Here is a 26,781-nt window from a genome sequence, read left to right on the forward strand (position 1 = left end):
GGTCGAGGCGCCGATAGCGTGCACATGCCTCCCAGCATCGACGCGAACGAAAGCGGCATCAGAAGCACCTTGGTGGCATCAGAAGCACCTTAGTCGCCGCAACAAGAATGATGATACGAATCGCTTCGGCGAGGAAGGCGAGGGGCAACGCCAGTGTTGTAGTTGCTGTGTGGGTAGTGTTGCTTGTGCCCTTGGCGCCTCGGGTGCTTGGGTGGGTGGGGGGGGGGGGGGGGGCGACCAAGGGCCGCGGCCCCGAGTAGCGCAGTGCCGTACGCTCCCTCGGGGTGTGGGTGGCAGTGCCAGCTGGCGGAGTGTCTTGTGAGTGTGTCTGTGTCGAGCATGGCTCTCCTCTGCTCTCTGACTCTGACTCTGACTCTGACTCGCTCCCCCCCCCCTTCTCGGCCTCTTGTCAGAGCCTGGTGTCAGTCGCTGGTGGGACTGTCTTCACCTCTCTGCATAGAGTACCCAACCCAACCCGGTACCCGAACCCAATGAACTGGTAGGACTGTGTCTTCACCTCTCTGCATACAGACCCACCTTGACCGACAGGTTCGAACGCGCCGCCCACGTCTCGCTCACCTATGGCATTCCATTGGGTTCGGGTACCGGGTTGGGTAGGGTACTGCACCGCGCCGCCCACGTCTCACCGGCAGCAGCATCGCGACGATGGGCGTGTTGTTGAGGAAAGCCGACACGACAGCGACCTAATCATCGTCAGGAAGTATGAATGCTCAATGAGTCGCTCCCAGCTGTGGAAGGCCGACGGGGCAGCGGCCGGGAAGCAGAGGCGGAGGAGGGCGGTGACGTGGCCCGAGGGACGGCCGAGCAGCGGCCGCAGCATCAGCTCGACAGCGCGCGTCTCCTACGGGGAGGTGTGGGGAGATGTGGGGAGATGTGGGGAGGTGTGGGGAGATATGGGGAGATGTGGGGAGGTGTGGGGAGGTGTGGGGAGGTATGGGGAGGTGTGGGGAGGTGTGAAGAGATGTGCGGAGATGTGGGGAGATGTGGGGAGATGCGGGGAGATGTGGGGAGGTGCGGGGAGATACAGGGAGATATGGGGAGATGTGGGGAGATACGCGGCGTCTCCTCGAGTGCGCGCGCGACGACGAAGAGCGCGCCGATGGAGAGGACCGAAGAGGAGCAGAAACCCGCCCACGCCTGCAGCCGAGACATGGCCGAGGTCCAGCCAAGAGAGGCAGCCGAGAGGCAGCCGAGAGGCAGCCGAGAGCTGGCGAGGTACTTCCAGCCTGCTGTGGGAACAGCTGACGCAGTCTCGCCGAGGCTCGCTCCAGCAGACTCGGCCAGACAAAAACCCCGAGAGGCGTGGGAGCACCTCGCCAGCCGAGAGGCAGCCGAGAGGCAGCCGGGAGGCAGCCGGGAGGCAGCCGAGAGGCAGCCGGGAGGCAGCCGGGAGGCAGCCGAGAGGCAGCCGAGAGGCAGCCGGGAGGCAGCCGGGAGGCAGCCGGGAGGCAGCCGAGAGGCAGCCGAGAGGCAGCCGGGAGGCAGCCGAGAGGCAGCCGAGAGGCAGCCGGGAGGCAGCCGAGAGGCAGCCGAGAGGCAGCCGAGAGGCAGCCGAGAGGCAGCCGGGAGGCAGCCGGGAGGCAGCCGAGAGGCAGCCGGGAGGCAGCCGGGAGGCAGCCGGGAGGCAGCCGAGAGGCAGCCGCAAAGCAGCCGGGAGGCAGCCGAGAGGCAGCCGGGAGGCAGCCGAGAGGCAGCCGCGAGGCAGCCGGGAGGCAGCCGGGAGGCAGCCGAGAGGCAGCCGGGAGGCAGCCGGGAGGCAGCCGGGAGGCAGCCGAGAGGCAGCCGCAAAGCAGCCGGGAGGCAGCCGAGAGGCAGCCGGGAGGCAGCCGAGAGGCAGCCGCGAGGCAGCCGGGAGGCAGCCGGGAGGGAGGGAGCCCACGCCTGCGCGTCGGAGATGACGCCGCAGAGCAGCAGCGCCTATGGGGAGAGATGGGGAGAGATGGGGAGAGATGGGGAGGTATACGGCCTCTAGGGCTCGAGATATGGGGAGATATGGGGAGATATGGGGAGATTGGGGGAGGTGTGCGCCACGGTGAGAGCGAGCATGACGAGGTCGGGGGGCGAGCCATTCGCCATCAGCAGCACCGCGGTGAGAAGGAGAGAGACCGTGAGGTACGACTCCCAGTTGAGGCACGCCTCGTCCGAGCCGACGCACAGCTCGGCCGGCGGCACAAGCACGGCTGCCATCGTGAGGAGCACCACCCACGCCACCGTCAGGAGCACGACCGAGAAGGGCCGTCCTCTCATGAGGCGGCAAAGGCGATCGCAGGAGGAGCGAAGGCCGTCGGCACACACGCTGCGTGCCTCGCGGCTGAGCATCCCGGGAAACCGGTCCTTGGCTCGCGAAGCCGCCTCCGACGAGTTCTGAGGCTCGGCGGAGGCGGCGGAGGCAACCCGTGTGCCGGTCTCCGGGCTGCCGGGCAGGCCGACGAGCCTGCTAACGCGCCTGCAGAACTCGCGGAGGCGACCTGTCTCCATTGCGACAGCCGTCTCACGCTGGCGGCAGGGTTCCGGCTCCTAGCCAGATAGGGGGTCTGTGGGTGTGAGAACACACACTCGCCCACGGTGACTGGTTTTGACCGCCCCAGAGGACCCTGCAACAGGTAGGTACCCCCTATTATCCTCTTTTTTCGCTTCGCTGCGCGGCCTGGGGATACTCGCTTAGTGTGTGGGTAAATAAACGAAAGTACCGTATACGGTGTGAGTGAGTTAGTATTCTTGATACGAAACCACGACGACACACACCAGTCGACTCGCATCGGTTGCCTCCATGAACGGCGGAGCTATTCTCGCGCCCACACCACACCTGGCTCCAACGTGGACACGCCCATAGCTGGGGACACTACTAGGTCACGCATGGCATCAGATGTTTTATCTCTGGGCCCCGAAAGGCATCTCTAGCAGCGTCGTTACGCATGCGCCCTACGCGCACGCACGCACGCGCACACACACACACACACACACACACACACACACACACACACACACACACACACACACACACACACACACACACACACACACACACGCACACGCACACGCACACGCACACGCACACGCACACGCACACGCACACGCACACGCACACGCACACGCACACGCACCGCATCGGTATAGAGATGAAGCATGCGGAGATGACGGAGAGCCGGCGTGATGGCCTCGAGCCAGCTGACGAGGGGCCAGAGCCCAGAGGTGAGGCTCGTACCGATTGTGGAGCCCGAACAATTTGAGAGCGTTGCCAACGACCTGTCTCCATTGCGCCTTGTGCTGCAAATCGTTCTTTTTTTTTGAGCTAGACTTCGGATGTTAATTGGATGAATTTCAGATAGGCTCGAGCGGAGAGGGCGGCGGCGCGGGCGGCGCGCGTGGGTGGCGGCGCGGGTGCTCGCGCGGCGGGTGGAGGGGTGGTGAGGGGGGAGGAGGAGGTGCGGGTGCGGAGGCTCGACGAGGCGGGAGGGGAGGAGTGGCTCTCTGTGGCAAGCGCCCGGCTGCGCAGCGCCGCGGAGCGCACCGCGCTCGCGCGCTCCGACGGGCGGGTGAGGTAGGAGCGCGCAAGCCATGATGTTTTCGAAGCCGGCGCTTACCAAAAGGCACAGGCACATGCATGCTGTATTGGTCCAAATCCCTTTCCATTTTAGTGTGTCCATTATAGAGCCGTAGTTCTTCAATCTTGTGCCTGTCACAAGTTATCAAGAGTGACGCCGAGAGAGCTAGGTCTCCCGCGGACACGCCGCGAAGGAACTCGAAGACGTAAGACTTAAGATGAGAGGAGGCGGGCGGGGGGGGCGGGGCGAGGCGGCTGTAGAAGGGGTTGCCGCCCTGCGCGGGAGCCCGCGCCCCGCGGGGACCGCGCCCTGTGTGCTGTGTCCGGGCGGGGGGCTCAATGTCAAAGGAAAGCACAAAGGCCGCACGCCGCAAAACTCATAAAGTAAAACTCAATTCTCTCATTCACGCGACATCTCACCATGCTCTATAATTCTCTATCCGGGAAATCGGTGTCTGTCTCAAAGCTCAAACACAAACGCACAGCCCCGCGGCCCAAGAGACACCTCGCTGCATCGCGGGGGGCGCGCAAGCACACTCATCACTGTGGAGTTCACTCCGAGAGAATTTTATTTATTCAAAGAGCCAATAAGAAATCTAGCACACCTAGTGGCTTGGGCTCGGCAGCTTGTCTGTTGTCAACTCTAGCCGAAGCCAGAGTCGGAATGCCGAAGCCAGAGTCGGTCGGAGCCGAGGAAGTCGTCGAGGCGACCGAACATTTCGTTCACGTCGCTAGAGTAGAGCCGGTGCCACATGTGATTCTTCTAGCAAAATTAGCCGCCCCTACGCCTGGATCCCCTATCGCGGCGGTGCCGCACCGGATCGCGATGCAGCGGAAGTGCCTTCAGCTGGGAGGTGAGACGAGACTCTTCGCCCAGCAACTCTCCAACGCCCAGCAACTCTTGCGGCATGGGGGCGAGGCCGTGGACGAGCGCGAGGTGAAAGACGAGAAACCGAATCATCATCAGGGCCTATGAATAAGGAGACGCGATTGGCGAGCGAGCGGGGAAGCGCATCGCATGGTGGGTGGGAGTGGCGCGGGCGGGGCGGGCTCCGTGAGCAATAGGCGTCGCTCGCGTGAGCAACAGGCGGGCCCCGTGAGCGATAGGGGATCCAGGCGTAGGGGCGGCGGGCCTGGCGGCGGGGCGAGAGCAGTGGCTTCAGTGATCTTGACGGGATCCAAAGGAGGCGGTGAGGGATACGGCGTTCGAATTCTTCCATGCACAACAATCCAGAAAATTCCTATCTTCTTCCCCTTGCTTGAGTATACTCACTCACTCACACACACACATGAAGTGTTGGGTCGTCTCTAGCCCAACCGCAGGGCCGGGGAGCTAAGAAGCGCACCCAGAGGCCGGGCGATTGGAGAGCACTCACTCGCCTTTACTCTGTTTCGGTGGGGGAAAATTCTTTATGCGCGAGTCGGATGGGTACCAGTCAGCCACCTCTCTGTGGCGATGTATCGCCGCGCTACCACCCCGTCGTACCGCCGCGCCGTCTCCACCCTGCCGCTCTCGCTGACCAAGCGGCCTCTGCCGAGCACACCGCTACGCACCGAGCTCGAGTCGCTGTTCTGGCGCCGTCACCAGCAGAAGACGGGCCAGCGTCTCCTCGGCATCGCTGCCCTGCCAGGGCTGTGCCAGTGGATATGCGACGAGCGAGCGTGGAAGCGGATCGAACGCGAGCCGTTTGAGACCGAGGTCCGCCCAGACAGCCGACGCCTGCTAGCGGCTACCGAGCCGCCGTGACCTCCCGCCTGCGTGTCTCCCTCTCGCAGGAGGAGTGGCGGCGAGCGCAGGAGGCGGTGGAGGGGGTCGCGCGTGGGGAGGCGACGCTCGAGGCGGGCCAAGGCACCTTCGCCGCCGCGAAAGACAGCTTCAAAGGCCTCGCCCTCGAGTACGCCTCCCTTGAAGACGTGGACGCCGAGAGCACGGCGATGGAGCTGGCTGGCGGGCGGCTCGTCGGCGCGACGCTGTAGAGCGCGCACACGCAGCGCGCGGAAGAAAGACGGGACGCCCGCCGCCCGCCGCGCCCCAGCCGCGCACACCCGACGGCGAGGCACGAGAGAGAGGGAGGGCGTGGCGTGGCCGTCGAGGCACGGTGCGACGCTCGCTGTGGTTAGGCACAGCCCACTCTTTCCTTTGCACCTGATGCTACAGAGGGCTGACAGCGCGCTGACATCTCCCCGCGGGAGGGAGCCCATCGCACCACCAGGTGGAAGAGAAGAAGTGGGCTGGGTTAGGCATCCCCGGTGGGTGGTTTCACCTGTAGAAAAGAAGTCTCTCGTCCCGTGTGTCATCGACCCCTTCCGGTGCCCGTTTTCTTTCTTTCTTTCTTTCTTCACCGCTCCCTCCCCTGCGAGCGGGGCGGGCGGTGCGCGCTGTGCCTCTGTGTTCGTGCGTCGCCCATCTGTAAGGGATGTCGGATGATGCCTGCTCTAATTATTTATTTATTCCCCCACCCCTCGTTTGGCGTGTCCGACTCATTTATTCAGCGGTAGAGAATCACGGTCCGCTGGGTTAGGCATCCCACTGGCTGCACGACAAGAGCGAGGAGGCGGTGCGGGCGGCAGGTGTGTGTCTCGCGCCTTGCGGGGGGGGAGCAGAAAGGAGGAACCTCTTCCCAAGAGCACCACTCTTGGAGCGCCGCCACTACCACCCAGAGCGCTGCAAGCAGCGCCGGGCAGTGACGGCTTACCGCCCACCCAGCCCCCCCTCGGCACAGCCGGCTGCACTGCCTCGTACGAGTTCGACACGCCTCTGGCGCTCAGCTCGTTCTGCCTCGCTGGACGGTGAGAGTGGCACGGTCCACGCGCGCCAAACCTCCGCCTCCCCACCCCACCGCAGGTGCGACACATCGACCTCGACGACGAGCTGAGCGACCACATTGAGCCGACGCCGCACCCCGCAGAGGGCTTTCCTGGGCGGTGGTGAGGAGATGGTGAGCGGCTGCTGCGCTTTCAGCTGCCCGGAGAGAGTGTGTGTGGCGCGTCGTGGGTGGCTGCCCCGCTCGGAAAATAATGTGCGGAGAGATCTGGCGCGAGAGAGGCGCGAGAGGCAGGGGGGGCACACCCGGACCGATAAGACGTCGTTTATTTTGCGTGGCTCGTGTGAAGGTTTGAAGCTCTTCCTGTTGATTAACTCCCTGGGGAGGAAGGCGCAGCTGCCAGCTCTTTTCAGGAGCTAAGTGCCTCGCCGCCCTCGGCCTCGCGTCCCGTGCCCAGTGTCGTGCGAGGGAGACTTGGTAAAATTCTGAGGAAGCCGTCGCCCGCGCCTCGCCTGTCGGTGTCGCGCGAATCGTGTCGTGCGGCCGCCCTGTGAAATTCTTTTTCAAGGCGGTGCGCGCCTACCCGAACGTGAGGGGCACGCCGGCGGCGCCTCCCGACGGCAAGTACGCGGGCGGCACCCTGCGAGGCATCCGGGTGCTCGGGGCGTACCTCGGAGACGACGAGTGGCGGAAAAGACGGAGCTCGTCGCGAGAGTCGAGAGGGCGCTCAAACCTCTCGAAGGCATCCTCAAGCTGCGCGACACGAAGGAGATCCACACGGCGCAGCAGGTGATGCAGGTCCTGCTGCGCTTCTGCAGCAACACGACGCTCACCTTCTTCCTTCGCGCCATGCCGCCGTCAGTCACCCTCCCCGCCGCTAAGAAGCACGACGAGATGATTGACACGGCGCTATACAAGCTCGTCGGCGGGGCGCGGGTCGGCGCCGCCGGCACGCGCTGGGAACGCGCGCGCAAGCAGGCGCGCCTGCCCGTCAAGATGGGCGGCATGGGCCTCACCAGCGCCGTCGACATCCGCGAGCCGGCGTGGATCGGCACGTGGGCGCTCGTCGCCGGGCCCATGCGCCAGCTGCATGCTCCCTTCCGCGACCTCGACGTGAGCAGGGCGCCGGGCTCCGATTTCGACGAGCTGCGGGCGGCGCACGACAAGCTCAAGAAGGAGCACCGCGAGATCGCGGCGGACTGGCGCATGTTGGACGCCAACACAAAGCCGGAGTACTTTGATCTGGTTGGCGGTACGACGGCAGGCCCCCGGAGATCGAGGTGGAGCCGTGGGACGAGCCCGACGAGGGCGAGAAGCTGCGCGCCTCCGCGCGGCCGCCGGAGCCGGCTGAGAGGAAGGCGTGCTCGCACACTCTAGTCCCGGAGAAGGAGCTGCTGGACCTCCCCGAGTTCACGTCCAAGAACGAGTTCCTGCACCAGGCGCAGCGGCGCTCCACGACGGTGGTCCACAACAGGAACTGGCGCGCCCTCGCCCTCGAGCTAAGCGTAGGCAGGAGGGCTCCGCAAGGTCGGCTCTCCCATGCCGCGGGAGGAGGAAGACGGGGGAGGGCAAGGCGCAGGCCAAGGGCAGGGAGCGGGCGAAGCATGAGGCTTGGCGGGAGGCAGTCCGCTTCGTGGCGGTGAGCCAGGATGGCGCCGGCGCCTTCCTCAACGCCATCCCCATGAGTAGTAGGGATTAAGAGCCGCAAAGGGGAATCCCGTAATAAAGGAGATTCATAAGGGGAGGAATAAAAAAAGTTTATTATTCTTAGATTATTCCAGTCGATAGAAAAATTATAAAAGTGTGAGCTGAACTCTCTTCCACACAATCCATTAGATTATAGCCTCATCCTCTTCCATCAGGGATAAGTCGTCGGCTAGAGAGAAGTGCCACAATAAATCAGCCATCACTTCGTCAAAGTAATTCGACCTATCTTTACTTCCAACACCCGGACGTTCCCAGGGTGATGGAAGGTTCGACGCACCCCCGGCTGCACAGGATAGCGTGCCCCGACAAACGGCGACACATAGCGGGGGACACTACGCCGGGGGGTATGCCTAATTTTGGTGCTTTGTGTGGGTGGCGTTCCCTTGGTAGCTGTGTGGCTGAAGCCCTCGTGCCGCTGGCTTGCCCCTTCCAGCGGCAGGCCCCTCGAGACTGTCATTGCTTGGCGGGAGGAGGGGGAGAGGGAGGCCCGGTGGGAGGAGAGGGAGAGGGAGGCCCGGTGGGAGGGGAGGGAGAGGGAGGCCGCCTTGGGCTCTTCTCGTCCCCCCTCCCTGGGCTCTTCTCCTCTCCCCACCCTGGGCTCTTCTCCCCTCTCCTGGAGTCTGTCGCGCCCGTTCTGTCTAAGCTCGAGGTTCAACCTTCCAGTTGATCCTTATCGGACTGGTGAGGTCTGCCTAGCCGTCGTAGTGTAGTGCCTGGGGTGCGTCTGCGTCGGTGCTACACACACTCGGCAGGACGCTGCTGTAAATCGTTGCTGCTGGTCGTCGCTGTTTGTTAAACGATTTTCGCTTTTCTTTTTATGCTTATGGCAGTAAAAAGAAACGGAAACCTGTGCGGCAGGCGCGGGCTCGGTCGATATCCCATACTTCGACTCACATCTTCACTGCTGCGGTGTGTGCCCGGGGAGGCGCGGCGGCGGGGTGGATTGAGAAGGTCTCAGAATGCAGAGAAGCTGCAGGCGTGCAGAGGCGCGCGCTGCAGTTTCTCTGATCGGGCTGCTGGCGGTGTGCGCGAGACGGCGTGGTGAGGCGTGAGGCAGGCTATTGTAGTGGGGTGCGGGCTGCGTCTAAGCGTATGCGTGCACATGGTGCTGTATGCTGTGTGTGCAGGCAGGCTGACAGGCTGTGCACAGCAGACTGGGCGGATGAGCGAGCGCGCGTGCGGGCGTGCGTGCGCGCCTGGGCCTGCGCGGTGCCGTCGCACTCGCGGCGCGTCCTAGTACAGCCGCTTGTGGGATGCCAGAAGCAGTCTGCAGAGCCTGCACAGGGCGCAAAAAGGCGCAGGTGTGCTGGTGAGGTGTGCTGCGGCGCGCGCGTCGGCGTGAGTGGATATGCGGCTTGCTCTGGTGGTGCGAGGGGCGCGCAGCTGGTGCGGGCGGCGCGGGACGGCCATGGGGCGCCAGCACAGGGCAGACGCACATGGCACAGTTCTGAAATGGCGCTGCGCGTGTTTGCGTGCGCGCGGGGACGTACGCGCAGTTTTCACGCGGTGTGCGTGGAGAAGGGCATGAGAGGCGCCGGCCGCGCGTGTGTTGTCGTGTGGGAGTTCGGAGTATGCCCGGAGGGCGGGGTGGTTTAGGGCGACTAGACTTCGCACTGGCGCCGGAGGCCCCAGATATGAAGAAAAGTCGAAACCGAAAACAAGTGAGAACAAGCAAATTATTGAGTGCAGAGTGCTGAGACCTGAGTCGGCCCTGTGCGACAGTCAGCTGCTTGGTCATCACAATCATGTCATGTTCATGTTCAAATGTAGACGTGTGACTAGACAGGCCACGCGACGCAGCGTAGTGCCAGCGACTGGACACCAGGCGGTATGGCTGTGTGTGCGCGCGGAGTGTGTGCTGTGCAGCGGAGATCTTCCGTTCAGACGGTCTGCGTCGCTGACGCTTCCACAACGTCGTCGCCATTCGACGGCTCCGTCATTGAAGAGGAGCCGCGGAGCGTTAAAGCGAGGGCGGTGACTCGGTGCATGCGCGACTGAGCCGTCTGCTTGGTCGCGCCGAGCGCCTTTGCGAGCAGGGCGAGCGACACCTGCCGGTGCGGGTCCGAGTGGCACCCGACGGCGAGGTCGTGGTACAGCCCATCGGCGATCAGGTCGCGCGGCGTCACCTCGAAAAAGTGGCCAAAGATGCAGCCGCTGCGGACAGCGTCGTTCTCGTGCGCCATGACGATGGGCAGCCTGGCCTCGCGCGCGGCGCGCACCTGCTCTGCGAGCGCCTCGGCGCCATCGCCGACCCACGTCGACCTGTTCAGGTAGAGCAGCATGTGCGTCGCCTCGTCGCCGTCGCCGACGCCGACGCTCGAGCGAGGCAGCGAGGAGAGGCGCGAGGGCGTTGCGTCGGTGATCGAGACGCCACCAGCCACGGCCGCCGCGACCGCATCGGCGAGATCTCGCGCCCCGGCGTTCAAAGTCGAGGCCCAGAGAACCACCGGCTTGGGGAAGGCGAGGTCGACGGCTCGGACCTCGCCAGGGATGCACAGGGGCAGCTCATCCTCTCCCGCGTACCTTGGCGTCTTCAGCAGCAGCGCCTCGGCGATGACCTTGAGCGAGACGTGCTGGAAGGCCTCGATCCGATGCCACACCGCCATCGGCCAGCCGGCGTCAAAAATGGCGGCCCGCAGCTCCTCGGGGCACTCGGATCGCAGCTCGGCGAGTGTGCCTCCGCCCTTGTCCGGGTCTGCCTCGTGGACGAGCACGAGCGGCTTGGTCATCTCCAGCGCGGCGCGGACCTCTCGCAGGCAGTTCGTCGAGCGCAGGTAGCCCCGCGACAGGAAGCAGAGCACCACCTGCGAGCGACGAATGTACGCTTCCAGCTCTCCGATGTTCTTGAGGTCGTCGATGTCGAGGAAGATCTCGCAGCCGGGGAGGAACTGCTGCAGCTCGTTCTTGATGACGGCGACAGCGTCCTACAAGGGAGGAAAGCAGGTCAGGTACCTTTCTCCGCACATGCAAAGCCGTGGGGACAAGGGGGCGGCAAACCTGGCCCGTGCTCCAGACGTGGCTGAGGAAGAGGTGCCACTGCTGGCCTTCGGCGAGGGTGATGCCGTCGCGCATCGGCTCGCGCTTCGAAGAGACGAGCCGCATGGTCTTCGCCCTCGAGGCGCTGACCGCCAATACAACGATGACGGCTAGCGAGATGGCGAGCATGACCGCGGTGAGGACGACGACAAAAGTGGTGGCGCCGCGCGAGGTCTTGTAGCCAACGAGGTCGTAGCACATGTCTTCGTACGCGGTGCTGCCGCACAGCTGCGGCGGAGGGGCGAGCGGGTGGTGTGAGGTTGCGCGGAGAGAGGGAGAGAGGGACGGCGAGGAAGACAAGTGCCATCGCGGACCTGGATGACCACTCCCGACGCGAAGCAGCAGGTGAGGAGCAAGTTGGCGATGCACGCGAGGCAGAGGTCATCGGAGCGCCGGTAGGGGCGGGCGAGCGCTAACAGAGTGAGAAACATGGCCGAGACGATGGCGGCGACCACGGTGCGCAGCAGCTTGCGGGAGCCGTACTCCTGGTCGATGAAGAGCACCATCGAGGTGAGGAAGATCTTGCGGACCAGGTCGAGCACCTCCCAGAAGAGGAAGCTGGCAGAGTAGTCCCGCCAAAGGAAGCTCGTCGCGCGAGAGAGCGGCGTTGCGCGCTGCGCAGCCACGGGCTTGCGGACGCGGAGCAGCAGCGCCAAGAAGCCGAGCGGCACGAGGACGGGCCAGAGGGCAAAGAGGGCCCAAAAGTACGGCGCGAGTCCGCTCGTCTCGTCGTCCCATGTTGGGCCGGCGTCGCACGTGAGCGATGGGTCGGCGAGCAGGTAGCTGATGCGCTGGCCTGTCGCGTCGTCGTAGCGAAAGGACTCGCACAGCCTCGCGCTGAAGATGGAGCGCGAGACGGAGGGAAGCACCAGGTAGAAGATGAAGATCGCCCAGTAAAGGAGGCGGCCGAGCAGCTGGCGGTCGAATGCCTGCTTGTTGTTGAGGACCGCCGCCGCCGCGACAATGGCGAGCGACACGAGGGCGACAGCGGCGTACGGCCAGATGCCTGCGACGAGCAGCCGCGTGCTCATGGCTCCGATGCAGCGGCCGGGGATGGCAACGCCGAATAGGTCCAGGCTGAACAGCTTGAGCACGTCGAGCCAGCGCGTAAAGTGCTCGTCGAGGCGGACGCCGTAGACGAGGCCGAGGATGCTGCTCACCTGGTAGAAGCTGATGAGGACCTTGAACTTGGGCTGCAGGCCGACCGCGGACTCGATGCGGGCGGCCCGCCTTCGGAGGCGGCGGGAGATGGGGAGGCGACGGAGCCCAGCGTAGGCGGTGGCGAGCACAGCGATGACGATGACAAAGCCGACAAAGATGCCGGCGGAGCGAACCGTCGATGGGCAGGCGACGCAGCGCCCCTCGGCAGAGCTAAAGTACTCCGAGTCCGCGACGCAGACCTCGCAGAGCGGGCCGGTGTGGCCGGCGGCGCAGTATGGGTCGTCATCTCCGTCGGTGAGGCGGCGGCGGCGGGAGGGCTGGCCGGAGCCACCAGAGCACGTCTCTGAGTCACAGCGGTGGAGCTCCGAGGTGGCGTCGGAGGCGCGCCAGAAGCCAGGCGGCAGGACGAGGGAAGAAAGGGTAATGTTGTCCGGACAGACAGCGTTCGGCGGGCACGGCTTGCAGTACTCGGTTGGGGAGGTGAAGATGTCGTCGGGGTCGGCCGAGGTGTTCCGCAGGTAGTAGTCGTCCATGCAAAACGAGCAGATCGTGCTGCCGTTGACCGAGCTGAGGGGGTGAGGACATGGGACGCAAAGGCCCTGGCCAGCGTTGGCGGCGTAACGGCCAGCCTCGCACGCGTCGCATGCGTCGCTGCCTTGATCCGACGAGGTGCCCGCAAGGCAAGACTCGCACTCGGACTGCCCCTCTTTCGCGGCGAACGTGCCGGGCGAGCACGGCGTCGGCTGGATGCTGCCCGTGGAGCAGGCGCTGCCGGCGGGGCAAGCCGTGCACTCGCCCGCGGCGGTGAGGTTGGTTGCGCTCGAGTAGCTGCCAGCCTCGCACGGCAGCGGCGCCGCCGCGCCCTCGGCGCAGTAGCTGCCCTGCTCGCACGCGCGGCAGCCCGTAGCGCCCGTGACGCTCTGGTAGGTCCCTCCGCCGCAGCTGGCGCACTCCGAGAGGCCCGCCGTGGCCGCGACGGTGCCTGGCCGACACGGCGCGCACGTCTCTCTGCTTTCCGCGCCACGCGTTGCGCTAGCAGTCCCGGCAGGGCAGAGCTCACACGCGGCGCTCGAGTTGGAACCGTTGGTCGGGTTGAAGCTGCCGGCGGGACACGGCTCCCAGACCATGCGTGTGGCGGCGCCCGCCTCCTCGCAGTAGCCTCCGCGCGGGCAAGGGTCGCAGGCGGCGAGGCCGACGTCGGGAGAGAAGCTTCCCGCTGCGCAAGGAAGGCACTCCTCCTCTCCCGCGAGGGGCTGATGCTGGCCCGGAGCGCACGGGATGCAGCTCTCGCTGCTCGCCGCGCCGAGGGCGGGCATGCGAGTGCCGACCGGGCAGGGCTCGGGGTCGGCGGTCCCCGCCTCGCAAAAGTGGCCCCGGGTGCACTGGCCGCTGCAGGAGGAGTTGAAAAGGCCGCTCGTGTTCCCAAAGTAGCCAGCGGGGCAACGGTTGCACTCGGGGACGCTGAAGTCGCCAAAAAAAAAGCCCTTGGTCGGCATCCAGCTGCCCAAGCGGCAGTCCCAGTCTATCGGCGAGTTGATGGCCTGTATCGTGCCACCGTCGTTGTCGTCGCCAGCGGTGTTGCCGGTGAAGGAGGCGTTGCTGATCGAGGAGCGTTGGCGGAGATTGTTCAGGTACAGCACCGAGCCTGACTCGTCCGCTCTGTTGTCGATGAAGTCGACACCCCCGATGGAGAGGGAGTCGCTGTCCCGCGCGTAGACGACGCCGCCGTGCTGCGGTTGCGAGGAGAGAGCGGGGTGAGGCAGCCGTGGCCTCTCTACCTCTCGCCCCGCTGCCGTGCGGCGCTGCTGGAGGGAGGCTAGCTCTACGCGGCGCGCCTCGCCAGCCGAGCAGCTCGTCACGTTCGAGCCGATTAGCGAGACCGCACCGCTGTTCTCATACGCGTAGACGACGCCGCCGGACTGCGGTTGCGAGGAGAGCGGGGTGTGAGGCAGCCGTGGCCCTCTCTACCTCTGGCCCCGCTGTCGTGAGGCACTGCAGGGGTGCGGCTAGCTCTACGCGGCGCACATAGCCAGCGGAGCAGCCCGTCACGGTCGAACCGCTTATCGAGACCACACCGCTGTCATACGCTTGGACGACGCCGCCGTACTGCGGTTGCGAGGACAGAGCGGGGTGTGAGGCAGCCGTGGCCCTCTCTTTCTCTCTCTCGCCCCGCTGCCGTGTGGCGCTGCTGGAATGCGGCTAGCTCTACGCGGCGCACAACGCCAGCAGAGCAGCTCGTCACGACCGAGCCGATTATCGAGACCGCACCGCTGTCATGCGCTTGGACGACGCCGCCCTACAGCGGTTGCGAGGACAGAGCGGGGTGTGAAGCAGCCGTGGCCCTCTCTATCCCTCGCAGGGCGGGCGGTTAGCTCTACGCGGCGCACAGAGCCAGCAGAGCAGCTCGTCACGTTCGAGCCGATTAGCGAGACCGCACCGCTTTCCCTCGCCCAGACGACGCCGCCGGACTGCGGTTGCGAGGAGGGAGCGGAGTGAGGCAGCCGTGGCCCTCTCTATCCCTCGCCTCGCTGCCGTGCGGCGCTGCTGGAGGCCGGCTAGCTCTACGCGGCGCACATTGCCAGCGGAGCAGCTCGTCACGTTCGAGCCGATTATCGAGACCGCACCGCTTTCCCTCGCCCAGACGACGCCGCCGGACTGCGGTTGCGAGGAGGGAGCGGAGTGAGGCAGCCGTGGCCCTCTCTATCCCTCGCCTCGCTGCCGTGCGGCGCTGCTGGAGTGCGGCTAGCTCTACGTGGCGCACCCCGTACCCGCCAGCCGAGCAATCTCTGACCGTCGAGTCGATGATCTCGACTTCACCTGCGCCGTTCGCGTACACAGCGCCGCCAACAGCCGCCCTCCCGTTGACGAGGGTCAGCCCCCGCAGGATGAGACTGCAGCCGCCCTCGAGGTAAAAGAGCCCGGTCTGTTCCTGGCCGTCGAGCGTCGCGCCCTCGCCGCTGCTCGCGACGGTCACATTGATGTTGGAGGCGCAGCTGATATGGCTGTCCAGCTTGAAGTCTGCCCTGGACGGCAGGTAGATAGCGACGTCGGCTTGCGAGGCAGCAGCCTCCGTGATCAGGGAGCGGAGCTCGGCCTCGCTCGCCGCGGCGACAAAGTCCGGGGAGAGCGGCGGCAGAGGCGACAGAGGCGGCGGCGGCGGAGAGGACGGCGGCGGCGGAGAGGACGGGGGGAAAGGGGCGAGGATGAACGTCTCGCTGCCGTAGGATCCGGAGTCGAGCGTGAACGTATAGCCCGCACCCTCCCACTCGTCGCCGTTCCAGCCGTCGCCGTACGAGTCGTACATGTCGAGCGTGCACTCGCCGGGCGGCGCGGACAGGGTGCCGGAGTAGGGCGCCCCTCCACTGCCGATCAACGCGCCGCTGCACGTCAGGTTCCACGACACCTCGAGCGGAAAGCTGCCGCCACCCACGGTGACGAGGAACTCGACTGGGGCTGCTGGTGGGACGGCGGTGGCGACGGCGGAGGCGACGGCGGAGGCTCCGGTGGAGGCGGCGGCGGCGGCAACGGCGGTGACGGTGGCGGCGGAGAGTGGGGGTAGAGAGGGCGGCGACGGTAGAGAGGGCGGCGATGGCGGCGGCGGCGGCGGCGAGGGCGGCGGCGACAGCGGCGGCGGCGGCGGCGGCGGCGGCGGCGGTTTGGGCGGAGGGGGCTCACCTGATGGATCCATGGCAGACGCGGCCACCCTGCCGACGAGCAGCGCGGCGGCGGCCACGCGGACATGGGCGGCGGATGGCTCGAGCGAGGCGATTCCGCCGAGATGCAAGGCTACCGCGCCGACGAGGCCCGTCTCGACCAGCCTCCGGGCCTTCCCAGCAGCGTCGGCGGGACATGACTCGGGTACGATGCTGTTGACGGATAGGAGACCCGGCATGTCGCCGCGCCACCGAGTGTACCTCGCGGCCGAGGCCGCGTAGGTCACGCCGCACAGGCCGACCATTGCGACAAAGAAGAAGAAGAAGAAGATCTGAGTGCGGCAAGCACAGCGGTGCTGCATGCCCTCGTTCTCCTTGGCGCGCCTCGAGCGCTTCTTGCCGTCCATCTTGTAGCCTCTCCACTTCAGAGCCACGACAGAGACGCCCAAGCACCCCACGAGGGCACCCATGAGGAGGGGCCAAAGAGAGCTGCAAGCCGTGTCCGCCTCGGCCATGAAGATTTCGGCCTGTGGAAAGGCAGGCGCGGGCGACAGTCCGCCAGGCACGCTGCGAAGAGGCGCGAGGAGTGACAGAAGCGAGTGGCTTGGCAGGGCACGCAGGGGAGACCGTGCGGCAGGCAGGGGCAGGGGGGAGACGGGCTGGCGATGCGGTGCTCGGATCGCCTGGTCCGCCCCCTCCTCCTCGCCCTGCTCGACCTCGAGCGTGAAGGAGTCGGCACAGATGCAGGAGGCGCAGCGTGGCCGCGAACCGGCGAGGTCACTTGAAATGGAGAAGAGATCGGTCGACTCAACCGTCTTCGAGTCGGCGATCTGAGTGGCGCAGACCTCCGCGGGCAGCGCTAGCTCCTCCAGCGACGCCTCGCTGCGCTGCTCCTCCGCCACCTCGGTCTTTGGCGGAACCGGCAGAGGCATGGGCACCGCCTCAGTCTCGGACAACCGGGCCGGGAGGGGCAGCGACGCCTGGGCCTTGCCAGAGGCGGCCCAGCAGCCTGGTGGCTCCTCGGACTCGAGCGAAAATTGCCGTTCCGCCGTGGCCGGGTGGCGGGTGCGCACCTGGAGGGGCCAAAGGAGCGAGTGTTGATGCAGGGCAGACAGGGCAGGCAAACCGGGCAGCGGCTGCGGGTGGGCATAGCCAGAGGGGTGACGGTTTGGCAGCCGATGCAGCGGCGTGGGAAGTGCAGTGCTGGTCGCCAAGCGCCTGATCCGCCCGCTTCAGCTCGCCCTGCCCGACCTCGAGCAGCGAGGAGTTCGCGCGGGCAAAGGAGGCGCAGGCGCGCTGCCAGTCGGCGCACCCGCTTGAGACGGAGAAGAGATCGGACTCGACCGCGTTCGAGTGGGAGATCCGGGTCGAGCGGAGCTCTGCGGGACACGCAAATTGCCCCAGCGCGGCCGTCAGGCGTGCATCGACGGCCCGGTCGCTCTGGAGAAAGAGGAGGTGCTGGGGCGCTGCCGCTCGCCCGCCGTCCGCCGGCTTGGTCGTTGGCGGGCCGAGCGGGGCGCGGAGGCCGATAGACGCCTCAAGAATCGTGAGAGGGGCGGACGCCGCATCCGGCGGCGCCTCGGTCTTGACAGAATCCTTGGTTAAGTGTCCGCGACTGCGTCGTTCGCTCGCCACCCGCCGCCGGCTTGCATGCAAGATCCGGGAGGAGGAGAGCCGACGACGCGGACTGTTGGGCTTGAGACGCTCTGGCGCGCGGTCGCCGCGGCGAGGACGCTCGTGAAGGTGCAGAACATGAATCGCGGCTGCAAACCAGGCGCTTGCGGCAATTGTGTGTGTACCGTCGGGTACTTATTTTAAGACGAGGTAAACAGCAATAGAGCAGAGACGAGAGAGAGAGAGAGAGAGCTCTCTCTCTCTCTCTCTCTCTCTCAGCAGAGACGGGGGGAGAGAGAGAGAGAGAGAGAGAGAGAGAGAGAGTAATATTAACCTTGCGAACTCGTCCCCCCCGGCAGGGCTATGCAACTGTGACCAGTGTGTGCTGTCTACGCCTGAACCAGGTGTCAAATCTGCCGATGCGTGACCTGTGCGTGGGCTGCTCTGTGAGGGGTCCAGGCGTAGTCCGACGGGTAGGGGGTCTGTGCCCGGGCGGTGTCCGGTGCGGAGTCTCTCTCTGATCCCGCCTGGGATGTTGGGTGCGAGGTGTGGCGGCTTCGATCCCAAGGGGGGGAGCTGATCCCACTCGGTAACCAACTCTCAGGGGCAGTAGGTGGGCGAGCTTCAAGCGCGCTCATCTCGATCGTCAAGGCGTCGCTACGCGCGGTCTTCCGCGGGGGGAGCTTCGTCGACGGGTGCGGGACTGCGGCGCAGACAGTGCTGCGGCGATGCCTCCGGCTGCTGCGGCGAGTGGGGTGCTGCTCGCTGCGATGGCGAAGAACTCGTCTCGTCACACGCCAAGGGCTTACGCTCTGTCGAGACGTGAGGCGTATGCGCCCAGGAGGGGAGGGCGCATGCGTAACGACGCTGCTAGAGATGCCTTTCGAAGCCGCCGAACGTCTCGAAGTCGAGCAAACGCAGGTCGCAATTCTTCTCCCGCGCGAACCGGTACTCGCCCTTCTCGTAGCGGGCCGTCACAGGTGCCCCCGCCTCCGCCTCCCCCTCACTCTCCCCCTCCTCCTCTTCCGCCGCCGCCGCCTCCGCCTCTGCATCCTCCGCCTCCCTCCCCCCCTCCCCCCCCCCTCCCGGCCGCGGCCATGCAGCATGCCCTAACACTAAGTCGAGCAGCGCCCGCTCGGTGTTGCCGAAGGCGACAAAAGCCCCCTTCCAGCCGAGCCGATCGCCACCCTTGCACGCAAGCGAGCTCGTCAGTTTCAAGTCGCCAACGAGGCGCACATGCCCTTTGCCGATGTTCGCCGCCGCCACGTCAGGTTGTTTTGGGTTACTGTAACTGAGGTGTGCAGTCGGCTCCATCTCGATGAGCATGCCCCACGCCGAGCGAAGGGTCTTGACGAGTCGTTTGAGCAGGTATTTGTGTCGTGTCGCGTGCTTCGCACGCGGGTTGACCATTGCGGCATCGCCGAGTTCTTCGTGCGGCTTGCCGTTTGGCGCCTTCTTGCCCGCCTCCACCGCCTGGCAGGCAACATCGAGCGGGAGGCCGAGGCGGACTGAAAAAGAATTTCACAACAAAAGGCTCTCGCAAAAGAATTTTCGAAGGCCTAGAGTAGCTCGCACAATAGTAGGTCCCAGGGGTTCCTCTCTCGTATAGGACAGGTTGCACCCGGCGGCACGGGGGCAGGCGCGGGCCTCCTACTGGTTGCGCTCTCCTAGTTCTCCTGCTCCTGACAAGGGACAGCGACAGGCTCGCAGCACGGTGGACTCCCTATTCCACTGGCGATCTCTCTCGACTAGCGACCTTCCTCCGGCTTCTCACCAGCAGTCTCTCACTACCACGGGCACACTGACAGAGGCGGCCAAAAGGCTCACGTGGGTGGCAGGGCGGTGATAGGAGTCTCCCACTCTGTGGGCTTCGCTAGAGGTGCGGCCCCTGCGCGTGTCCTCGCCCTTGAAGGGGAAGGGGAATCGTGTCGTGCGACCGCCTTTTTGTAAAATTCCTTTTCTTAACTTCTTTTTTGAGCTAGACTTCGTTGTTAATAGGAACAAGCGAAGGCACACACAACATGACACCAAACCACACCAAACTTCTTTTTCAGTGCTGTTGCCGTCTCCAGCGCCTGGTGAGTACAGACCACGCCTCTCTTTTTCACAGGGGGGGATCCGTCTGGCTTTTCGCTGCGCATGCTCGAGCCCCCGGCGAGGGCTTGTGCTGTGAATAGCAGGCGTGGCAGCTCGCCAGCTCCAGCGCAGAAGTCGATGCCCAAAGCTCGTGGCGGCAAGGCCCGCCTCGGAGTGGAGTCGAATGACACATACTGCTTGATATGCCTCGACCCGCAGCCGCAGAGCGCGCTCTTCTCCGCTGCTCTCCCGCCAGGCTCCGCCGGACCAAGCAGCGCCGCCGCCGGCTGCGGCCACGTCGCGTGCGCGGAATGCATGCAGTCGTACCTGCAGAGTGCGCTGCCCGCGGGTGCGCAGCAGTGGAGTGCGCCAGGCCCGCCATGCTTTGACGCGCCGGGAGGATGCATTGGCCGCTTCAGCGGAGAACTCGCCGCGGCACTGCTCTCGCCGCAGCACGACGACACAGACAGTGCCGCCGCCGCCGCACCTGACGCAGACGCCGCCACCGACGCCACTGTCACTGCCACCGCCGCCGCCGCCGACGCCGCCGACGCCGCTGCCTTCGCGGACCTCGCCGCCACCGACCTCGAGTGCCGAGGCTTCGCCTCGCTTCCGGTGAGTGCTGCCGCGTCGGAGGCCGCAGCGAGAGCCTTTGCGGCGGCGCGTCTCGCCTTTGATGGATTGGAGGCAGGGCCGCCGCCGCTCGGGCACGACAGCCTAGAAGCGGAATGCGTATTCTTGCATTCCAACTTGCGCTCGAGAGGACACGGGTTCAGCTGTGTCTTCGCTCCCTCGTCTTCACGCGGCGCTCTGAAGACTCTGCACAAGACCGCCTCCCCGCCCCGATGCCGGCGCGTGTTCAGCACGTAGGGGGCGCACCACCGATTCCGCAAACGCGAGCGGCTCGCACCGGGCTGGCGCGCTGAGCAGCTACAACGCGTGCCGCGAGGGCTTCGTCTTTAGCAACGGCGACAGCTACGGCGTGGACGGCGTGCCCGAGTTTGAGCCGGCGACGATTGCACTTCTGTCTGCGGTGACGCCTCTCCCTGAGATCGCACACACCGCCTCGTGTGCCATGCCCCCGTGTGTGCTCCGCGAGTGCGCGTGTGCCCCGTCGTCCGTGCTGACGCGTGTCACACGCACACACACTGGCCTGACTGGCTGACTCAAACTCTCCACCTTCAACCACCACCAGTCAGTCAGTCAGTCTTACACACCTCCAAGCATGGAGGACGGGCCCACACGCACACACACACACGCTGCACACGATTGGCTCGGGAGCCGACACGAGGCACACTGTCACCGGCCGTAGCACCGGGTCCGGACTGCTGGACACACAGCACGCAACCACCATCAACTCTTTGTAAACTGACTCTTCATTCACTCTCCATTGATCAACCTCCGAGGCCTCGGCGGCTGCCCGCTCTCTCTTCGCCGCTCTCGAGCGTCAGATGCAGTTGCCCGCCGGCTGGTTCGAGGCGTCCTTTGGCCCTGTGCACACACACACACACACACACACACACACACACACACACACACACACACACACACACACACCGCTCACCCACGCGCACCAGGCCTTGCACTTTGAATGCCGTGGGGCTCCTGTCGTTAGACGTGGAGACGCGAGGGTTGCCTGGCCCTTGCCCCACCACCTCGTGTGTGTGTGGAGAAGTGTACCTTACCTTACCTTACCTTACCCCGTGCGCTGTGGGAGGGGAAACCCCTAGGAACGAGTGGTGAAGCCAATCGTGCGTCCCTCTTTAGGCGTGCTTTGGCCCTTTGGCGGACCACTCGCAGTGGCACCTCAAGCGCTACTGCCCCGAGGCTGCGCCGCCGCACGCCACGACCGCAGACGGAAGGCGGGTGATGCTGCCGGTGAGGCCAGCCCTGCGGGGAGATATGGGGAGATATTGGGGAGATATGGGGAGATATGGGGAGATGTGAGGCCGGCCCTGCCAAAGGATGGGTTACACCGTGCACAGATGGGGGGGAGGGGGGGTACAGCTGCGTGATCAGTACTCACCCCCTCCCTCCCCAAGGGCGGATGACATAAGGAGATGGCGATTCCGTCACGCGGCACCACTCCATACTGCAACCCATACTGGGACGCGCGCGCGCTCCAGGAACAGAGCTCCTGGAAACAGAACCCACTCTGGGGGTGGGACCCCACCACATGGTGTGAACCCCCCCTCCAGACACACACACACACACACTCCTCAGCAGTAGAGTGCGTCTGCGCACCACCAGTCCATACTGGGGGTTACGCACACTCCCCCTGGGGAAAAGAAACACGCGGAGAGAAGACATCCAGGAGCCCCTACCTTCACACTGCTGTGAATAGGGACGTCACCAATACTCGGGCCCCATAGCACATGTACATGTGAGGGGGGGTAGAGCGGCGAGTACAGCGATGAGTTGCCCTCGCGCCCCCCTCAGGTGCACTCCGACCCCTCCCTCCTCTCGCGCGTCCTCCTAGAAGCGGAAGACAGGCTCTTGTGCTCCAACCCACTCTCGCGCCGGCACTCGCACTCCGCCGTATCCGGCCGTACTTGTGTCGCGCCTACTCGCGCGGTGCTCCGACTACACCGCACAAGACCGTCCTCCCCGCCCCCGCATGTCGGTGTATGCAGCACGTTGGCTCACCGTTGCTACCCCACCACCCACGGGACTGAACCCACACACTGGGTTCGAGACTCTGGAGGTATGGGACGCGTAGGCTCGTCCTCCACGACGCGCCCGGCCGGCAGCCGGGCGGGCTGGCCTAGAAGCGCCATATGGGGAGATAGGGGGAGATATGGGGAGATAGCCGGCAGCCGGGCGGGCTGGCCTAGAAGCGCCATACGGGGAGATAGGGGGAGATATGGGGAGATAGCCGGCAGCCGGGCGGGCTGGCCTAGAAGCGCCATACGGGGAGATAGGGGGAGATATGGGGAGATAGCCGGCAGCCGGGCGGGCTGATCTAGAACCGCATTGCTGCATTCCAACTTGCGCTCGAGCTGACACGGACTCAGCCGACTTCCGCCTCCGCCAGCTGTGTGTGCACATTGCATTCAGCCCACGGCTTCTCTTCCGCGATGGGCTCCCTCCCGCGATATGGGGAGATCTGGGGAGATCTGGGGAGATCTGGGGAGATGTGGGCTCCCTCCCGCGGGGAGAGAAGGAGTTGGCAGCCCTCTGTAGCACCAGGTGCAAAGGACAGCATGGGCTTGCATTGTATTCGCAGCCCGTGTACTCACGCGGCGCTCTGAAGACTCCGCACAACGTTGCTACCACACCACCCACGGGAACGAACCCACACATTGGGTTCGATACTTTGGAGGAAGGGGAACACGTGTCTAGCACGTAGGCGGGCTGGGGCTCGAGTGCATGGTCGGGGGCGCGGCGGGCGGGGCGGCGGCGGCGTGGGAGCCGGTGCCGGAGCACGGACACGGCGTGGTGTGAACAGCGCCTCTTCACACCACTAGCTGCGAACAGGTGCCGGAGCACGGGCACTGCGTGGTGTGAACAGCGCCTCTTCACACCACTAGCTGCGAACAGGTGCCGGAGCACGGGCACGGCGTGGCGACGGTGCTGGTGGGGGGCTCTAGATGCGGGCTCTCTCACACGCACGCGCGGAGCACACACGGGGGCGTTGCACACGAGGATTGATTGATAGAAAGGCGAAGAACAGTCAGGGACTGGACACCAACGCGGTGTGGGGGTGGGGACGCGGGTCAGAAGACGACGACACGCGCGAGCGACACACAGAGACACACAGACACACATGACACAACAGACTCAGCCAGCTGGGCTGCCACACACCCCAGGCGGGGGGTGTCCGATCTCGGCAGAGGGCTGGCAGTCACATCCTAAGCAGTCAACGTCCTATCCGCAGCCTCACACCGATCTCTCACAGTCGCTCGCCTCATTGCTCACCTTTCGGTGTGTGAGATCGGAGTACGGTGCGATTTTTCTTCAGCCTTCGGCGAGAGCTAGGGATCATTAGGAGACTCAAGAGCATGCGTGGAGCTCCGGACCTGATAAGCAGTGGTCGCACTCCATCACGTAGGTGGGCGCGCTGCTCGACCGCATCACCGGAGGGCGCTACCGCGCCGCCCGCCACCGAGTGGTCGCCGAGCCCAGCGCGCACGCCTCTGCCGCGCGGGTGGCTGCGACCTTCTTCTTCCGCCCCGCGCCGGCGGCGCTGCTGCGGCGGCCGCCGTCGCCGCTGCTCGAGGGCGTCGCCGTGCGGGAGGCGAGATCCCGCGAGATCGGACGCGAGATCGGCGCGAGATCGGCGCGGGGTGCGTGCCCGCGCGAGGGCCGGCTGTGTGGGGTAGGTGACATTTGCGAGCTGGGTGCAGCGCGTCAACGGCAAGTACGAGCGCCACAAGGCTGCGGCGCGCTTCCCCGCGCCCCCTCGCGACCAGCCTACCGCCCGCGCTGCCGAGGAGTACCAAGGCTGCATGCAGGAGGTGGCGGGGCAAGAGGGCAGGGCCACGACGGCCGCGCTGGACTGCGTCTTCCGCTTCATTCGCGAGTGGATGTTGACGACGCATCCCGACGCCGACGCGTTCGTCGAGGTGGCGAGGGACGGGCTCATCGTGGCGAAGAACCAGGCGGGGCGGAACGTGGACTGGATGCACGACATGAAGAGCTGGTCGGAGGGCGTCACCTTCAACGAGACGCCCACGCCGAAGTGGGGCGACGTCCAGTTCCCCACCGCCTCGGCGCTGCAACGCGCCGCGAGCCGGTTCCGGGAGATGAGCGTCGAGGAGATCAACTCGCGCCTCGCGCCCGTGCTGACGGTCCAGCAGGACTACGGCGAGACGGGCTGCGAAGGAGGGCGGCGGCTGGAGGTGCGAGAAGGCACGTCTCTAGGGGGTAAGCGGTAAGGTAAATTTCTTGACCGACACACCAACCCCCGCCCTGGCTGCGCCGACCCGCACAAAACACACACACTCCACACGCACATACTCAAACACGTCAACAAGGCGCAAACCTGGCGTTCTGACCAGCGGGGGAGTGAGACCCCCCTTATCGCCCTATCCCATAGCCTAATAGGCCCTATGGGGGTGTGAACAAGCGGGCATTTCCGAGGGAATGTCGGGAGATGAGGTTACAAACTCCTCTGCGCGGTGGCACGACTCAAAGAATAAGAAAGACGGCGTCATCCAAAGAGAAAACACTGTGCAAAACACCCAAAACCAGAGGGATGCGGATGGGTTCATGGATTCATGCTGGTGTGAGAGGAGAGGGCAGAGGCTTGACCGGCTTGTCGGTTCAATCAGAATTTTTATATGTTCTTTAGTTTTTTCTGTGACTGTCGTGTGCCCTCGTCCGTCCCGTCGGCCTGCCAACCGGCCGGGGCACATGGCGGGCCGCCGGTTAGGGGGGGGTGAACCGCGCCATCCTTGATCGCCGTGCAAAGCTCGCTTCCGAGCTCTCACGCCGCGCGTAGGGCCCTTAGTTAGGGACCTAGAGAACACAACCCCCTCTCCCTTTCCCAGCCAGTAAGTAAGCTAAAAGTACGTACAACAAAACTCCCTCATGAGGAATTGAGCACTGGATAGGGTCGATTCCGCATGGCACGGGACTGGCGCGCACTGGCACTAGATCAGAATTCCACAGAAACGCCTGGCGGTCAGCTGCATTCGCGCCGCCGCCCGTCACTTTGGCCAGCCAGGACACATATCGCCCCGCCGTACGTGGCTGGGTTCACAGCGATTGTAGGAAAATGACGAAAACACTTGACGGTCGCGGCCTTCCGACTCGCGCCTCCGCCTCACTGGCACTATTGTAGCCCTGGCCGGTGCGCGTGCTCAGTTGAAGTTCCGGAGTAAAAATTCGAACGCGTTCTCTCACGGTGACCAAGAAATGTCCACCTCAGAGGCACCTCCGGAGGCAGGCCGCCGCACGCCGGCGACACAGCTCCAGCTGTCGAACTGACCCTCAGCTCCTCTCAGAGCGGGAACTGTGACGAAAGTTGACTGAGGCGGTTGTCAGGAACCATCATACGGATCACATGGTGGCTCTCTCATGACGGGAGACCGCCCGACCACTCCTGGGTGGCACTGCCACCGGTGTCGCTCGACGTCCTGTCGACAGCGTGCCGACAGCGACACAGACCATGTGGGACGCGTCGAGTATCGACCTCTACTGCTTACCCAGCCTTCGAGTGTATCCTGGCTGTGGCCCCACACCCACTGGTGTCCATCTCAGAGACCGCAGGAGGTCATGAGGGTCGATGGGAGTGCCAACCCCACAATGCCTAAAAACCCAGCCCAGTACATCAGATGGTGCCGCCCCCACGCGTGGTCGGTGCCGCGGCCGTTGGATGGATGGAGGAGATGGTGCGGCCAAACTCAGAGAGCGTTACGATCGTCACGTCGGCCCCTCCACCGCCGCTGATGCTAAAATTCTTTTCGATGATGGGGATGATGGTTGTGAGAGTTGTTTTTTGGTTGTGTCGGCGAGCACTACGGTGTTGGCGGATTCGATCATCTGCCTGAGGACGACTTCCTTTATGGCGAGGGCGACGGCTTCTAAGGAAGCCGTCGCCTGCGCCTTGTCTGTCGTGTGAATCGTGCGTGTGCGAAAGGCTTTTGGAGCACTTGGAGCACTTGGAGTGCGGTCATTAACCTCACGTCCAGGACCGGGGAGCTAAGAAGCGCACCCAGTTGGCCGGACGCTCGGCATCGGGTTACGGGCTAGAGAGCCCTAGCCCCGGGGGTGCGCGGTCGCAGGGCCATAACACGTCTCCGAGGGTTAGCCCCGCGTACCAGGTTTCCCCTTAACTGCAGGACGCTGCCCTCTTCCTCGACCGTGGGGGGGTGCGCGGTCGCAGGGCCATAACACGGGTCTCCGAGGGCGTACGGCAGCGCTCCGGGTTTCCCTCAGCGGCGGAATTTTTCCCTCGCGCTTCCTTGGGCCCCCCTAGCAGCAGACCGCACCCCCTCTACTCGGAGCTAGTGGACACGACACCAGCTAGTGATACGAGAATACGCACCGCCCCGTACTACGCGACGATAACACGAGAATACAAGAATACGCAGCTGCGAGACGCCTATAAAGAAACAGCGAGGTAAAGTTCGGCGGCTATGATAAACCGAAACTTGTCGTAAAACGCGGGCGAAAGCAAAGCAGCTTTCGTTGTAAAATTCTTTTCGCCTGTGGCGGCGAAGCTCGTCCAAAACTCCGCCGCCTTTTGCCGAACTCTACG

At 64.9% G+C, this 26,781-nt stretch overlaps 2 protein-coding genes across 2 annotated transcripts in view; both read right to left on the minus strand.

The window, feature by feature from the left end:
* The window catches only part of EMIHUDRAFT_457537 (hypothetical protein), a gene marked incomplete at its 3' end in the record, with an annotated part of 6,492 nt that extends 3,985 nt beyond the window's left edge, over positions 1-2,507 (minus strand). Inside the window, exons 1-5 of the mRNA XM_005777874.1 lie at positions 2,050-2,507; positions 1,903-1,938; positions 1,087-1,158; positions 776-862; positions 648-704 (exon numbers count right to left, since the gene is read on the minus strand). Of these exons, the coding sequence (XP_005777931.1) occupies positions 648-704; positions 776-862; positions 1,087-1,158; positions 1,903-1,938; positions 2,050-2,499 (702 nt within the window). The 5' untranslated portion in view covers positions 2,500-2,507. The remainder of the gene's footprint in view (positions 1-647; positions 705-775; positions 863-1,086; positions 1,159-1,902; positions 1,939-2,049) is intronic.
* A 6,322-nt stretch (positions 2,508-8,829) lies between these two features.
* EMIHUDRAFT_237615 (hypothetical protein) lies at positions 8,830-17,641 on the minus strand (the record flags this gene model as incomplete). Its single annotated transcript, XM_005777875.1, has 14 exons — positions 8,830-8,884; positions 9,940-10,961; positions 11,035-11,301; positions 11,388-12,303; positions 13,618-14,153; positions 14,260-14,340; positions 14,453-14,530; positions 14,622-14,702; positions 14,809-14,866; positions 15,420-15,681; positions 15,910-16,414; positions 16,544-16,960; positions 17,139-17,423; positions 17,504-17,641. 14 exons carry the CDS (start codon positions 17,639-17,641, stop codon positions 8,830-8,832), a joined length of 4,701 nt encoding a protein of 1,566 aa, XP_005777932.1.
* Positions 17,642-26,781: the final 9,140 nt, after the last annotated feature.

The sequence above is a fragment of the Emiliania huxleyi genome (assembly GCF_000372725.1).
Source record: "Emiliania huxleyi CCMP1516 unplaced genomic scaffold EMIHUscaffold_253, whole genome shotgun sequence".
In the NCBI taxonomy this organism is placed as follows: Eukaryota; Haptophyta; order Isochrysidales; family Noelaerhabdaceae; genus Emiliania; species Emiliania huxleyi.